Source organism: Narcine bancroftii, chromosome 6 (assembly GCF_036971445.1).
Source record: "Narcine bancroftii isolate sNarBan1 chromosome 6, sNarBan1.hap1, whole genome shotgun sequence".
NCBI classification, from domain to species: domain Eukaryota; kingdom Metazoa; phylum Chordata; class Chondrichthyes; order Torpediniformes; family Narcinidae; genus Narcine; species Narcine bancroftii.
The window spans coordinates 43506286-43522160 of record NC_091474.1 but is presented as its reverse complement, the minus strand read 5'-3'; the positions used below and the strand labels follow the sequence as shown (position 1 = coordinate 43522160).

The window sequence follows — 15875 nt, the reverse complement described above, 5'->3', positions numbered from 1 at the left end:
GACGAGCCCCCATTTGTTAGAAACAGAAGTACCTTCACAGAAATTGCTCGAGACAAAAATTGAGAACAAAGAACATTTATTATACAACAATGCAAAGTTGGGTGCTTCCCCTTACCATGGGAATACACACATACACTGGGGCTCACCCAACTTTTATACAGTTCATTTCAGTATAGGAATACCCTCCCCCTTACATTCTTCTGCCTCCTGGAGAGGTTTGGCATTAGGAAATCCTGCCTGCCTACGTGCTGTTTCTGTGCACTTGGAGGACCAGGGGGTATCCTGTCGGTGTCTTATCATGTCATTATCCTCATTGTCCTTATTCACAACCCCGTCTTTGTTCTAATTTACACCTTCCCGACCCTCAGGGCTGTGTCCTCTTCATATGTAGAACTTGCTAATTCTATCTGGGGCTAGAAGACCCTTATCTCATTCAGACTAACTCTACTTTTCCTACATTCTATTATCTATTGTCTATCCTTATCTCATTAATACAGTGAACTTGCTGATTCTGTCTAACTAGGAGATTCTTATCTTACTCAGACTGCTTTTGCATTCTAATATCCATGTCTCATCCTGTTTGTACTGGCTTCATTCATTTACTCATGTATCAGTTTTTGTTTCTTCATGTTCATATTTGTATATCAGTTTTTATCATCTCTCACAACAACGTGGGATGAATTTTATAAGATGAACAAGATTCTAGTACATAATGTCCTCTTTCAATTTCTTTCCTACAGAACGCGGCATTTCCTTTTTATTCCTGGGCCCTGCGGCACGCAGTTAGCATTTGGTGAGCTCTTGAAAATGTGGGGTCCAGGACCTCAAATATTAACTGAAGGTCCATTTACTCAGTTGCAAGCAAGGAACAATCAGCAGCCATTGAATGGAGATTGTCAAGGGGTACAAGGACAATTGTTTTCATTTGAAACAATTTGAAGTATTTAGTTAATTCTGCTCATTTGGCATTTGGTGTCAAGACAAATATTCAAACAACTGGAGACACACAAGAGACTGCAGACCCTGGAATCTACAGCAAAAACTCCATTGAAGGAAGGCAGCAGATCAATCGTCAGTGGGAGAAAAAACAATTGATGGAGACCTCCAACCCAAAATGTTGACTATTCTTTTTCTCTCACTGATCCTGTTCAGCCTGCTGAATTCGTCCAGCAGATTGGGTTTTTTTTTGCTCTAAATATCTGACAATTTAGAAACAGGAGTGAAGGAAAAGTGAGGGGAGTTGAAAATGAAAGGATTAGTGCACTAGATAATCGTGCCAAAAGGCAGAAAAGGTTTAAAGCAGGGGTCTCAAACTCAATGTACCCGGGGGCCGCTGGAGGTAGAGTCTGGGTGAGGCTGGGCCGCAATATCAGGTTTTCCACAAGAAAAGCTCTTACAAAAACATTCCAATGTTATCAAATGTCTTTATTTTTATTTTTTAAACACAAAATAAGATGAATAAATAAATAAATTAACAATTCATAAGAAAAAAAATAAAATCATTCAGAAATAAATAAATAAAATGAAAATAATAATACAGCAGATATAGAAGACTGAAGAAAACACATATAGTTGCTGACTGGAGAAATGTAATTATTATTATTCAGATTCAAATGTCTGTATTAACAGTTCTTTAACCTTTAACTTTCTGAACATGAATGGAACATTGAACGTAAACTGTTATGAACATGTCTTCTTCTGCCTACTTCTTACTGCTAGAGATCTGGCAGCACTTCCTCTCGCATAGCCGAGCCACAACTTCAGGGTTCAGACTGGACGCCGAAGCGTGTGAAGCGGGAGCGGCCGCGGAAATTGCGCATGTGCCGCGTGCATATAATGACAAATAGAAAATGCACACAAATATGCTGATATTCGCAATAAGCCCAGCCGATGTCCCGCCCCCGAGAGCAATATACCCCACCGTGATTGGTAGGTTCGTTCAGCTCCGCACACAACACTGAAAAGTGCCAATCATATCAAACTCGCGGGCCGCACTAACATTAAACTTTCATATTAAGGCGGGGCCACAAACTATCATCCCGAGGGCTGCAGTTGGCCCGCGGGCCGCAAGCTTGAGACCCTTGGTTTAAAGGTAGAAAGCTTTAGTTATCTTAAAGCTGGGGAATTAGAGGCACAGTGGAAAGACTTTCACCATTCCAGAAAGATAATGTAAATTAGTTCACAAGAATACTGTGAGAATACTCTGCAGTTGTAGTTTAAAATAAACACAAGCAGCTGGAGCTTTTAAAAATTTATTGTTATACACAGATAACCAAAAAAAAAGCAAAAATACATACACGTTCTGATTCGAAGACTGATTTCCAGACTAAACAAGTAGATAATACATAGGACATACTGTATAACATCAGGCACCAGCCAATGGAATAGCACCTTTAACATACTGATACAGCTGCCTTTTACCAAGTTACAATTAAAAACTTTGCTCCGCCATGATGAGAAATCTCACAAACCAGCTTTTGAGATGTTGCCTTCTCATTCAGTGGTTCTTGAGCCTCCCAAATATTCTGGATGGAATTTAAACTGAAGGTGGGGAGGGTGGGCTTAAGGAGGAGATTTTTGAAGAAGAACTTCAAAAAGACCTTCATATGCAGTGGGTATGAGAAATACGAGACCGATACAAGTCTGTATTGTATTCAGTCTGGGGTAGGACCTCATGACTGCTACCAGATTCATTGGTGTGTCAGTCGTCAATCATTTTCACCCATCTCCCACACAACAGTGCAGGAACTTGGGATATGAAATGATTGCTCACGCCAGCAAAAAGAGCTAGCATTATGATAAATGCCTTTCAGAATTCCCACTGTAAAACAAATCTGTTTAATCACACCTTCTCCTAGATGAAAACATCACAGAAATAAATGTTATCACGTTCACAAACAAAGCACGAGGACAGCTTAAAATATCATTACACACACATAAAACATTAGTAATTCTGAGCTGATGAATCAATGTAAATACCATCACTAACCAGAATGACAATTAGCAATGAATTTGTACCTTACAACATTTTTCAACACAATCTGTGAATTTGAATAATAATCAGGAAAAAAAACCAAAACAAAATCTCCATTTTCAACTACTTTCTTTTTTCTCCAGGCTCATCAGGAACTATAAATGTCAAGTTAGTGAGCAGTGCTGCAGAACATACAATGGCATCACTTATTCTACTACACGAAAGCTCCGAAGTCATGCAGCATCCATAGCAAGACTGTCCATGTTTCAGACCCCCTCCTGATAAGGGCTCAAGCCCAGATGTCGATTGCCTTTTAGTTCCTATGGATGCTGTGTGACTTGCTGAGTTTCTCCAACACCTTTGTGTTATGCACTAGAGCCCAGCACCTGCAAATTTTCTTGTTTACCAGCATCATTTCATCTACTGGCAAATTGAAAAAGTGGCCTGGAGAATTGATAGGTGTTGAAAAAAAACCTCAAGTAGCAGGTGTCAAAGTAAATAGCTGCTTCAGTAACTGCAAGGAGCCTGGCACTTCTACGCTTCCCTTCATTTTGCATATCGTTCAGAGCTGCACTTTAGTAGCTGTGTCAAAGAACACCGAAGATAGCAAAATGCCAAGTTAATCTGGTTTCTTTGTAGTTCCTGATTAAATCCATCAATGGCTTTATTAGTAATAATACTATGTAAATGAAAGGCAGTCTTCAAAACTAGTCCCATTGTATATCACTTGGTTTGCATTCTGCTACAAAATCTATTTCCAAGCACAAGATACAAAAATAACTTGCATTGCTTAGTAGAAACAGTCCAACTTCAATGCCTTCATAAGATATAGGAGAATTAGACCATTCGGTCCATCGAGTCTGCTCCACCATTCTATCATATGATCCATCTTCCCACTCAGCACCACTCCCCAGCCTTCTCCTTGAAACCCTTGATGCCCTGTCAGTCTCTGCCTTAAATACACCCAACGACCTCACTTCCACAGCCACCTATGGCAACTAGTTCCACAGATTCACAACCCTCTGATTAAAGTAATGTTTCCACGTCACTGTTTTAAATTAACACCCTTTTATCCTAAGTTGTGCCTTGTTATCAGAATCTACTCTATCCAGGCCTTTCAGCATTCAAAATATTTCTGAGGACCCCCCTCAACCTTTTATACTCCAACAAGTATATCCAAGAGCTGACAAATGTTCCTCGTATGCTAACCCTTTCATTCCTGGTATCATTTTGTTAAATGTCTGAACCCTCTCCAATATCAGCACGTCTTTTCACAAATACAGCACCCAAAACTACAGAGTAATCCAAGTGAGGCTTCCCCCTTCATCGGCCCCAACACTCTGGTCCCCCCCCTCCCCCACCAAATTAGCCTTGGTTATGCGGGGATTGGGAAATTTATCTAATGTAATAAATCCCAACAGTTATCCCACTCTCCAAAAGACACACAAAATAAAAGCAAAAAGAATCACTAAATCCCAATCCTCCTACACAGCATTTCCAATATCTCCTTTTAGTGTTTAATGTGGAGAAAACTCAATCACTGCTTCAACAGGGAAATCAAGCAGAACTCCAGAGTATCAATGTAATTTTGTCCAATTATACCTGAACGAGAAGATCCTTATCCAGGATTTTGGACAGCGTCTTCTCAGTGTTGCTGTTCACTCCAAACTACATTTATTCCATCGTGCAGCCTTCCATCCCATTCTAAATCAGTTCACCACAGAGCTCTGATAATGCAGAAACATACAGCATTGAGGTGTTCAGTCCAAGACATCCATTGTCTGGCAGAGAGATGTGCCATTTGATTTTTTTTTCATTTAGTAGGTACAGGCAGAATAAATGAAAAAGAAATGCAAGCAGGCTTTTCCACTGAAGTTACTTAAGACAAGGACCAGAGAAGAGGGATTAAGGGTGAAAGATTAAATATTTAAAAAGGGAACATTATGGAGGTGGGTGGAGAGATGCTTCATGCAGGGATTGGTGAGTGTGTGGAACGAGCTGCCAGGTGAAGTGGTGAACGTGAACTCAATTTTGACATTTGGATGGATGGGAGGGTTATGATACGGGTGCAGGTGAACGGGAATAGGCAGAATATCAGTTTGGCACAGACTAGATGGGCTGAAGGGCCTGCTTCTGTGCTGTAAAGTTCAATGGTTCTATTTGTCTTATGGCTTAGAGTGCCAGTCCAAGAAAGATTGTACAGCTGAGGCAGTCAACGGAGAGGAGCAAGGTTAGTCAAAGGACATTGGCACAAATTTGCATGTTGAAATGTGTCAAAAACACAGTGTTCTCTTAGAGCAACTATTAAGATTTCCCCTCATTAAATTATGATGGATTGTGGAGATAAGGAGATGCTTCCCATGCACTTAATCAGGGAAGGATTCACAGCCTTGGTCTCTTGGAAAGAAAATACTGTAAGATAACTTAGAGATACAGCACAAGAATAGGCCCTTCCACCCTATACTGCCAAATTAACCTACTAATCTATACTACTTAAGATTTAATTGTAGATTTCAGAAGGAAATCTAGAGAACACAAACCTGTCCTCATCAAGGGGTCAGCAGTCAAGAACTTCAAATTCCTGGGTGTCAACATCTCGGAAGATCTGTCCAGGGGCCTCCACGTCGATGCAATCACAAAGGTAGCTCGCCAGTGGCCATACTTTATGAAGAGATTTGGTATGTCACCAGACTTCTGGACATTTCTACAGATGTACCATGCAGAGCAGGGGTGGGCAAACTGTGGCTTATGAGCCACATACGGCTCTTTGACATATAATGTGCAACTCGCAGGAATATGTTGGATCAATGAGTGAGCACGGCTTGTGATTGCAGCAAGTGTGGCTGTGTTGCAGGCAGGGAAATTGGCAGTGATAGTGCAATGGTGGGCACTGTAAAGCTTGGTTATTTTCCACATACTGGAGCTTATAGTTTCTTTTCACTTTAATTTTGTTAAAAGTGTGAGAATTTTGTGAGGGAAGATGGTTTCATCAAATTGTAAGTGACAGTATGAAGATGAAAAGAGAAAACAATATTAGTCAGAATTTTGAAAATATTTGGAATGTATATGTGCACATTTTGATTATTGAAACTAATACAAATTCACAGTTTGAAAACTACATACATGAATAAATATCATTACGTACGTGTATCTATATAAAATTTTTGTAACAAAGTGTCCTTGTAAGAATAAAAACACGTATATAATATTTTTTCATGTCTTGCGGCTCTAAAACATTTGAAGTTTATCGTACGTGGCTCTTATGTTAAACAAGTTTAGCCACCCCTGGTGTAGAGGATTCAGTCTGGTTGCATCACCCTCTAGTAGGGAGGTGCCAATGCACAGGATATGAGAAAGCTCCAGAGTTGTTAACTCGACCAGCAACATCACAGGCATTGGCCTTCACATCTATAAGAGGCAGTGTCTTAAGAAAGCAGTCTCTATCCTCAAGCACCCCCACCACCCAGGCCATGCCCTCTTCATGCTACTCTCATCAGGAAAAAGGTACAGGAGCCTGAAGAGAAGCACCCAGCAGCACAAGGACAGCTTCTTCCCCTCTGCTATCAGATTTCTCAATGGACCACAGACACGACCTCACTTTCTCCTCTATTCTTGCATTATTTATTTCTGAAATGTAATTTAAACCACTATTTACACTGTAATGTTGCAGCAAAAGAATGAATTTCATGACATATTCACAACAATAAGTTCTGATTCTACTTTGGAGCATGGGAGGAAACCTAACATCCAGAAGAAACCCATGTGGGCACGGGGAGAACCTACAAACTCCTTACAGCCAGTGGGGGACTTGAACCCGGGTCACCTGTGTTTTAAGAGTGTGCTAACTGTGTCACCCTTTTTTAAAAAAAAATAACAGAAGTTTTAACAGAATGGACTACATTAAAATTGAGATACCAAAGGAATAATTCAGAAGGAACTTTTTCCCCCACTCAAATAGCTGTAAAAATATGGAAGGACTTGTCAGAGTAAAGGGAGGTGAATAGTACTAGAAAGGATAGAGAAAGGGGAAGTCAAAAAAATGGGATGATGAGAGATTGGAGGATCTCTCAGTGCAACATTCAAATGGAGAGCCTTTTCTTTGTTTAGTCAATACAAGCCTCTGGACACTTAGCACTAACACCTGACGTGTCAGATTTCGCTATTCAAATACATCTTGATGGTCAATGTTATACCAAACCAGTAGGGGAAATATAATCAGTTGTATGCTCATCTCTATGTAATTTGCTGATTTTTAACATTAAATGTGATAACAAAGATTGGAGCAGAAAATGGCCTTTGGAATCATAAGGACCAGGTACCACCACTAATCAATGGATTCTACTAAATCCAACTTTTTCAATATGCAATGAGACTTCAGTGTGGGCAAGTGTTAAATCAGTAGTTATCAACCATTGCTGGTTGTACTTGAGAAGATTGGTGATGAGCTGTCCTTTTTTGAGTCAAGGTGCTGTCTCAATACTAGTGAGGTTCCCAAGATTTTGACAAAGTCTGGAATTGTGTCATGCATGTCTAAGTCAGAATGGTGTGCCCCTTGAATGGGAAACTGGATGTGTCGGTATTCCCAGAAACCCATTTTGACATTGTCATGGTTAATCTTGCTATTTCGCTTTCACCACATTTTCTGAACATTTTTCAATCCAGAATAGCACTGGAGTGTGACATCTTTTTCTGCAATAACATCCATGTATATTGTTATCCCCGTAGCAGTTAGTGCAACACCGTTACAATGGCAGCGACAGGGATTTGAACCTGTGCTGCCTGTAATGAGTTTGGATATTCTCGCCGTGTCTGTGTGGATTTTCCCCGGGGACTCTGATTTCCTCCCACCATTCAAAACATACCAGGGTTGTAGGTTAATTGGGCGGCACAGGCTCATGGGCTGAAATGGCCTGCTACCATGCTCTTATGTCTAAATTAAATTTTTTTTTAAAATAAATTAAAAGTAAAAATCACAAAACAGGACATTAAAATTACCTTCACTGGATACTGAGGGAGCAGTTTATAATTTAACTGTTAGAGCCGGCCAACAAAGAATTGCTGGAGGAACTCAGCATCCATGGTCAGTCAACATTTAAAATCCCCAAACCTTTTATCACGATTAATACAAAAGGTAAAATTACACATACAAGGGGAAAGAAGCCAGGGGGGAGGCCCAGAGTGATATAGGACAGAGGAAGTGAGAGCTATAGAGAGAAAGAAACCAGTAGGAAGGTGGGGTGGGAAGAAAAATTAGAAAGAAAACTAAATACTGGAGAAAATGAAGAGTGGAATCAGAAGGAGGTGGGGGGTTACCTATAATTGGGAAAAAAAATCAATGTTCAAGGCTGTCCAGGAGGAATTTGATATGTTGTTCCTCAGGTTTCCATTTGGCCTCACCCTGACAATGGATCAGGCAAAGGACAGACATGTCACTATAGGAATGGTTGGGGAGTTAAAATAGTTGGCCACAGGAAGCTCAAGGTTAGACCCACAGAGTGAAGGTGTACATTGAATTAGTCACCCAGTCTGTGCCTGATTTTACTGATGTAGAGAAGTCCACACTGGTACACCAAATGCAAGAGATTAGGTCAGACAATGTGTCTGTTTGTGGCCCTGCATAACAACATAAGAAACAGGAGCAGGCCATTTGGCCTGTCAACTCTGCTCTGTCATTGAGATTATGGCTGATCTGATGACAGGCTCATCTGCACCTACCTACCTTTCCCCCATATCCCTTAATTCCATAACTATGTAAAAATTTATCCAACCTGGTCTTGAATACATTTACTGAGATAGCCCCCATTGCTTTAATATGCAGTGAATTCCAGATTCTGGGAAAAACAGTTCCTCATCTCCATCCTAAATCTACTACTATTAAGGCTATGTCCCCTAGTTGTAGACTGCCCCACCAATGGAAACATCTTATCTACACCTTTCATAATTCATTTCTCAAAAAAAAAAACACCCCTATCAATCTTCTAAATTCGAGCACAGCCCTGCTCGACTCAATCTATCCTCATAGGCTAACCCCTTCATCCCTGGAATCATCCTGGTGAACCTCCTCTGCACAGCCTCCAAAGCCAGTACACTCTTCCTCAAGTAAGGAAACTAAAACTGCACGCAGTACTCCAGATGCGGCCTCATCAGTACCTTGTACAGTTGGAACATAACCTCCCATCTCCTAAATTCAATCCCTCTAGCAATGAAGGCCCACATTCCATTTGTCTTCTTGATAGCCTGCTGCGCCTGCAAACCAACCTTTTGCAATTCATGCACAAGCACTCCAAAGTCCTTCTGCACGGCAACCTGGTGTAATCACTTGACATTTAAATAATAATCTGATCTTCCATTTTCCTTCCAAAGTGGAGAATCTCGCATTTAACAACATGGAGGTAAGGAGGTGGTGAAATATAGGGACAGGTTTTGTAATTTCTGCAGATACAGAAGTTAAAGAAATAGAGATACAGGTATTATGGACTGAAGAAGAAATGATGCCCATTAATGAAAAGATGTCATTTCGGATGTTCTGGAGTGGAAGGCCTCATCCTGGGAAAAGATGCTAGAGACGGAGGAATTGGAAGAAAGGGATGGCATCCTTACAAAGGGACTGGATGAAAAGAGGTATAACCAGGTAGCTGAGAGTCAGGGAGTTTGTAAATACAGATAGTTTGTCCCGAGATAGAAAGGTCAATATGGGGAGAAAATGGTCGAAAATAGTTCAGGTAAATTGAAGTTGGCAGTGAATTTAATGAAATTGGTTCAGTTCTGCATGGATACAAGAGGCAAAAACAATTGTTGATGTTGAAGATGAAGAGATGGGGAGTGATACCAGAGTACTAATGGAACAGGAACTGAGGATATTTCCCCCATGTTTCCAGAGTACCAGGCCATTTGGTACAAACCAGTATTTTATAGGAATGTAAATTTACTGATTCTAAAATCATGAAAGCACTAAATCTTCCTTCAACCAACTCACTATAATATCAAAAATAAAAGCATAAAGCTGTGGCAGTGTCTGTTGTGTTATAATTTCAGGTTGATGAACTTCCAAAGGAAACTGAGTTTTTTTAAAAATTCTCTCTCTCGCCATAAATGACTGACCTCCTCAGTTTCTTCAGCTTTTTTAAATTTCAGATTCCCAACATCTGCAACATTTTTATTTATGTTGTTTCATTCACTCTCAACCCTGTATGTCTTTGTGCAACATCTTATGCCATCATTTTCGATTCTTACTTTCTCATGTCACATAGAATATTAAAAAATAGGCTGCTTATTGCCATGCCATGTACATGCTAACGGATCTGCTCAGTTCGTTTTAGATATCAGTGCATTTCATTTTGTTACTATATTGATTTATTCTATCTTTCAACCATCCATCTAATCTACTGTTGATTAGCTTCCTGCTTCGACATTCATTCTGATAGTGCACTCAATAGTTTAACAATACCACAGCTCTCAATACAAAATTCTTATTAAAATACATATCTAGAAGCAGGTGACTTCCTGTAGTTGAGGGATCCTGAATCCATCTGCAAATTCCTAACAATTCTCATTCACTGTGACCTGATTGTACTTATGAAAGCTTTTACCGAGTCATGTAAAATAGACATTTAACAATTGTATTATCACAAACTGTTTATTTTTAACATTGTTTAGAGAACATAAACCAGGCTTGTAGTCAAACAGAGCAACCAGAATCAATCCATGTTATATTAAATATGCCATTTCTTCAGAAAATAAGTTGGCACAAAGATTTTAGAATCTAGTTAGAAGCTAGACAATACATCCATCCACTTAGAACCAGGACAAGTGTGCCTGGGTAAGACAAAACAATCAGAACCAAGACATACAAACCTGCTGTCTTGGGGGTTCACAAACAGGAGCAGTGCCACAATCTTTCTAAACCAGAAAAAGACCTCGCCATTTTGAGAAGCAAAAAAGTTAGTGCCAGTAAAATCTGAAAGAACAAATTCTGCTATTAACAATCATTAATGTTGCTAAAGCAACATTCAGAAGAATTTTCACTGCAGAAGAGTCATGATTTTCTGCACAAATATTTTCAACTAGTTTACATCCTACAGACTGGTAGTATTAAGCTCATGATTAGAACAAATCTCAATATTCACCTCACTGGATTAGTGCAGATTTGCCAGTCCCTTTATACCAACATGCTTTTATGCAAAATTAAAGCTCAATGTCTAGTTTTAGTCTATACAGTCTTCTGAAAGCATTTCAGGGAGAAGACAGGTGCTCGTCATCACAGACTCCAAGTTTTCTGAGCCTAAACCAACACCGTCCCCTAGGTTAAGCTCATTTTGTGTGCTTTCTTCAGTAATGTCCCTCTAGTTCAGTTTTCAATGAATTCCAGATCTTTACCATAAACATTGCTCCGCAAATATTTCCTGTGATGTCATTTTGCCATGATTTTCATTTTGTTCACAGCAGTTATCTGCCCTATCCTTTCATTCCTGGTTCTTCCAGATCCCACCTGGTGCCAAGAGTGCAGAGAGCCTCAGAATCCAAAGCCTGCCTCACCAGTGCTGCTCTATGACTTGCCTCACCATTCTGAAATGGATTGGGGCATTTACAGAAAGACAGGCAGTTAACACTTGCAAGTTGAACCTAGCACCATTCTGTGCTGCCGAGTTCTGTACTCACGCAGTGATCCACTGTCCTCCTCTCCAATTTAATGATTGCTGTGCAGTCAAACACACAAACAATAACAGCAAGCAAAATGTACAATGAAGCCAAATATGGGGAAATACTTTCCCCAGAGAGTTTTATAAACGATTTTGCTTTGGATAATTCACATTTTTGACACAGTTTGATTACAAGCAACTCTGCCTTGGAAAGATCTCACTGTTCAGACCTTGAGTTAGTTGTAATGCAGTATACAGAGGAAAGAAGTGAAAGGAATGCAGAGAAGCCAGCTGTGTTGCAGCTTGAGATTCCCTTGTCCACACTTGACTTCATGTAGTGAAACACTGATAAGGCTCTTTGTTATGGTGAAGCTGGCCCTCACTGGCTGAATGCACAGCACAGCCACATCTTCAGCGGAAGTCAGAGAAAAAGAAGCAAATCTGAGCATTGCTCACAGCAACACAAAAGAGGACGCCTTCCCCTTGCTGCCCCATTCTCCCACCCCCAAGTCAAGTTACAACACAGCAATCAAAAGATGTTCCTGATTTTTGACAATGAAAGAATGTAGAGGAGGCTGACTGTGTTCCCTGGCATTCCCGTAAAAGACAAATTACATTACCCACCCACTGGATTTTCCTTGCAGCTCCCACCGCAGCAAAGCTCCATCTGATCACCTTGATTTGACTCCTATTAACACAATGACGAGAACCACAACTAGCACAAAAAGGACCACAATGACCAGCATCTTTCGATTCTTCTTCTGGTACTGCTCAGCCTGGAAAATCAAATATTACATTACTTCAGACAAACATCACAAAGGATCCCCATCACCCTGGTCGAAACCCCCTTTTGGTTCTACCGTCAGAAGGTGAAAAAGTCCGTCACCTTCCCCAACAGCTATCAGCCTCTTCAACCTCCCCTTTCTATCCCAACCATGTAACTCCCCTTTCTATCCTAACCATGTTACCCCCCTTTCTATCCCCACCATGTTACTCCCCTTTTTATCCTAACCACGTTACTCCCCTTTCTATCCTAACCATGTTACTCCCCTTTCTATCCTAATCATGTTACTCCCCTTTCTATCCTAATCATGTTACTCCCCTTTCTATCCTAATCATGTTACTCCCCTTTTTATCCTAACCATGTTACTCCCCTTTTTATCCTAACCATGTTACTCCCCTTTTTATCCTAACCACGTTACTCCCCTTTCTATCCTAACCACGTTACTCCCCTTTCTATCCTAACCACGTTACTCCCCTTTCTATCCTAACCATGTTACTCCCCTTTCTATCCTAACCATGTTACTCCCCTTTCTATCCTAACCACGTTACCCCCCCTTTCTATCCTAACCACGTTACTCCCCTTTCTATCCCTTTTCTATCCTAACCATGTTACTTGTGGACCTTCCAAAAAAAAAACTCATGCACACTGAGCTTTTTATTTGCCCTTACCTCAACAATATTTTGGGGGGGGGGGGGGGTGTTGAATATTGAAGGTTTGGGAAAGAATGGAAATGATGGACTGTTGGATCTCAGAGAGCTGGCCTGGCAGCAACAGATCTGCACAGTTGGCGCCTGATGTGGAAGGGTGTTTGGTGACAGGCATGTGAGAGGAGTGTGCAAGTTAGGTCCAAAGGGTCATTGCAGAGTGGGATGCTGTCAGAAGGGTGTCTCGAATCATTGGTTTAGGTGATTAGAATCACTCCTTTAACTCCCACAGTCATGCTGCATAAAATTTACGGTGATTGTTTATTCCAAAGTACAAAGCCTCGAAACAGTTAAATGACCATCTCTGTAATGGAGGCTGCCAATTTAAAGAAAAAATACACTTCACAGGGCCCAAATGGAAATCACAGAATTCTCACAACAGAGAAATATTTAGGCAAAATTAGTAGCCAAGATATCCTCTAAGTTAAGCATACTTTGAATTCTATGGTGCTGAGGTAGCTATAATATCTAAAAGTTTCCACTATGATCACTAATAATTATTTTTTTGATAAGTAATTCTCGCACAAACTGTCATCCACAGAGTCTTACTTTCTGGAGTTCCTGTAAGCCCTCTTCTGTTTTCATACAAGACTGTTCAATATTGTAATCAATTCGATCCAAGATGGTTCCCTAAAATGAACACAGAGATTGAGAAAGCCACCAGATCAATAGAAAGCTTTAGAGATCTGTGATCTGTCGAATCTTCTTGCAATTAATGCAAGCTACTGGCCAACAGGAAGTGTAATGAAATTGCTCTAAAACCCAAAAACATGCAAGACTGACTTGACAGCCCTCAAGCAGTAATGCATTGAAAAATAATTAATAGAACCAATATAGCACGGGAGAATGATTCCCATGGAATGGCTGATTCTGGCAGCAATGTGTTGCCAATGTTCGCTCAATTCTTAATTGGACTTCCTGACATCACAGCTGGCTGTCTTTCATCTCAAGGGAGATGAATGTGACATCTACTCAGTTTCTGCCCGATGGAGAATCAGTGGTATATGATGGAAAGTTTGTCACACAGTTGATGGGTGTGGAAGGATCCGCATGGCTCTTCTACTTGCTTAATTGCTAAAGGGTGGTTCTCTAACATGTTATTCTGCATTACCCACCTGTTCCACTACCATGGTCGCCAGCTCTCTGAAGATTTCATTCAAGTCTGATATTGACTGCACAATTTGTCGAATTTCCTTCTCTCGTTCTTCCACCATAAGAGTATTTCCTTCCACCAATAGTAACTGATCATTTGTAAAACCCTGTCAGAACAACTGAGAATGAATAAAAACACCACATCATCACACTTCAGGATGCAGCAGGAACACATCTCGACCACCTTCCAAATTACTTGAACAGTAATGCACGGGTGCTCAGGAGGTTGCAGGAGCCAGCAGCAAATTAAGATTGATCCCAAAGACAGCACTTTTAGCCAAAGTTCATACTGCACAACTGATCATTCAAATCAATCCTAAAATTTACATTATTTAGACCAGGAGAAGTATGAATGTGATCCACTACTCTGAAAGGCAGTTGAAAGCCCAGAGAAACTTCAGCACATTTCCCATGAGGACCCTGTTGTGCTGAGACTGAAGTTTTATTTTGATGATTTGGATATTTGTAAATTTGACATGAAAACCATATACAAAATGTTACACACTCTGCCTAAATTACCAGAACAATTATTATATGACCCACACCAAGGGTTAGCTGCAGTTTCTTTATGCCACCAATTCCACTCTCTGCTTTGAGGTCTAGAGGCACAGGCCAGTGGCAAACTGAAGAGAAGTTGTTTGGGATTTCCCATATCCTACTCCCCCACTGACCATAATGTTACTGTATCATGTGAGCACCCAGGGCTTGCAAAGCCAACAGCTTGATTCTCAGATTACAGTATCACACAAAAGCCTACAAATTCAAAAATGGATGATCGCATGTCATATCACACAACATAAAGAAAGCTGTTTAATCTTTATAAGACTCTTCCATTAAACAAACCCTTGTTATGCAGTATCCTATCATGGTACCTTAATTTTAAAAAAGCTCAAAGAACTGACAGCTACAACACTGCCAGCACTCTTGGTTCTGCATAATAAAGTTTCAGGTCAATTCCCATCCCAGAAATTTGAGTGTCAACCTTTAGCCAACACCTTGGTTCATTACTGACAAAATACTGCCATTTTTCAGTTGAGACCATTAACCCAATGGCTTTAAAGACTGTATCCCATGTTCAGTTATTGTGATACAAGCTTCCTTATTCCCAGATTTTTCTTTAAACTCTCAAGCAGCTTTGGCGGCATTTGAATGTGCATTCTCTGCTGGATTAGTCAATCGGTTCACCTTGTCATAAAGGGTGCTGTCTTCAGCATCGTCCATTAGTGGCACCGATGTGTCAAAGAAATGTTTAGACCTTTCTTCTCGATTCTTCAAACCTGTGACATAAACAAAGCATTACAAGTCTGCAAAATATGAAGAGAAAATATGGAAGTAGTCAACTGGTCAAATTAGATCTGTGGAGTCAGAACTGTTAATATTTCAGGTCAATGACTTTTCCTTAGGATCTTAAATGTTTTTTTGGGGTTTTTTTTTAAACTTTATTTATTAGTTCAAAAAACAAATAATATGACATATGCAGCAATTAAGCATGAACATGAACGGTTTATATATATATATATATATATATATCTTTGGCTTGGCTTCGCGGACGAAGATTTATGGAGGGGGTAAAAAAAAGTCCACGTCAGCTGCAGGCTCGTTTGTGGCTGACCAGTCCGATG

General features: G+C 40.3%; 1 protein-coding gene across 3 annotated transcripts in view; it reads right to left on the bottom strand.

The window, feature by feature from the left end:
* Positions 1-2236: 2236 nt before the first annotated feature.
* Positions 2237-15875, bottom strand: part of stx16 (syntaxin 16) — a 43063-nt gene continuing 29424 nt past the window's right edge. For 2 of the 3 annotated variants that reach the window (XM_069884843.1, XM_069884845.1), the window contains exons 5-8: positions 15439-15530; positions 14217-14360; positions 13651-13731; positions 10592-12389 (exon numbers count right to left, since the gene is read on the bottom strand). In XM_069884843.1, the coding sequence (XP_069740944.1) occupies positions 12285-12389; positions 13651-13731; positions 14217-14360; positions 15439-15530 (422 nt within the window). In that variant the 3' untranslated portion in view covers positions 10592-12284. Of the gene's footprint in view, positions 4702-10591; positions 12390-13650; positions 13732-14216; positions 14361-15438; positions 15531-15875 lie in introns of those variants that run through there. The other variant, XM_069884844.1, reaches the window with a different exon arrangement.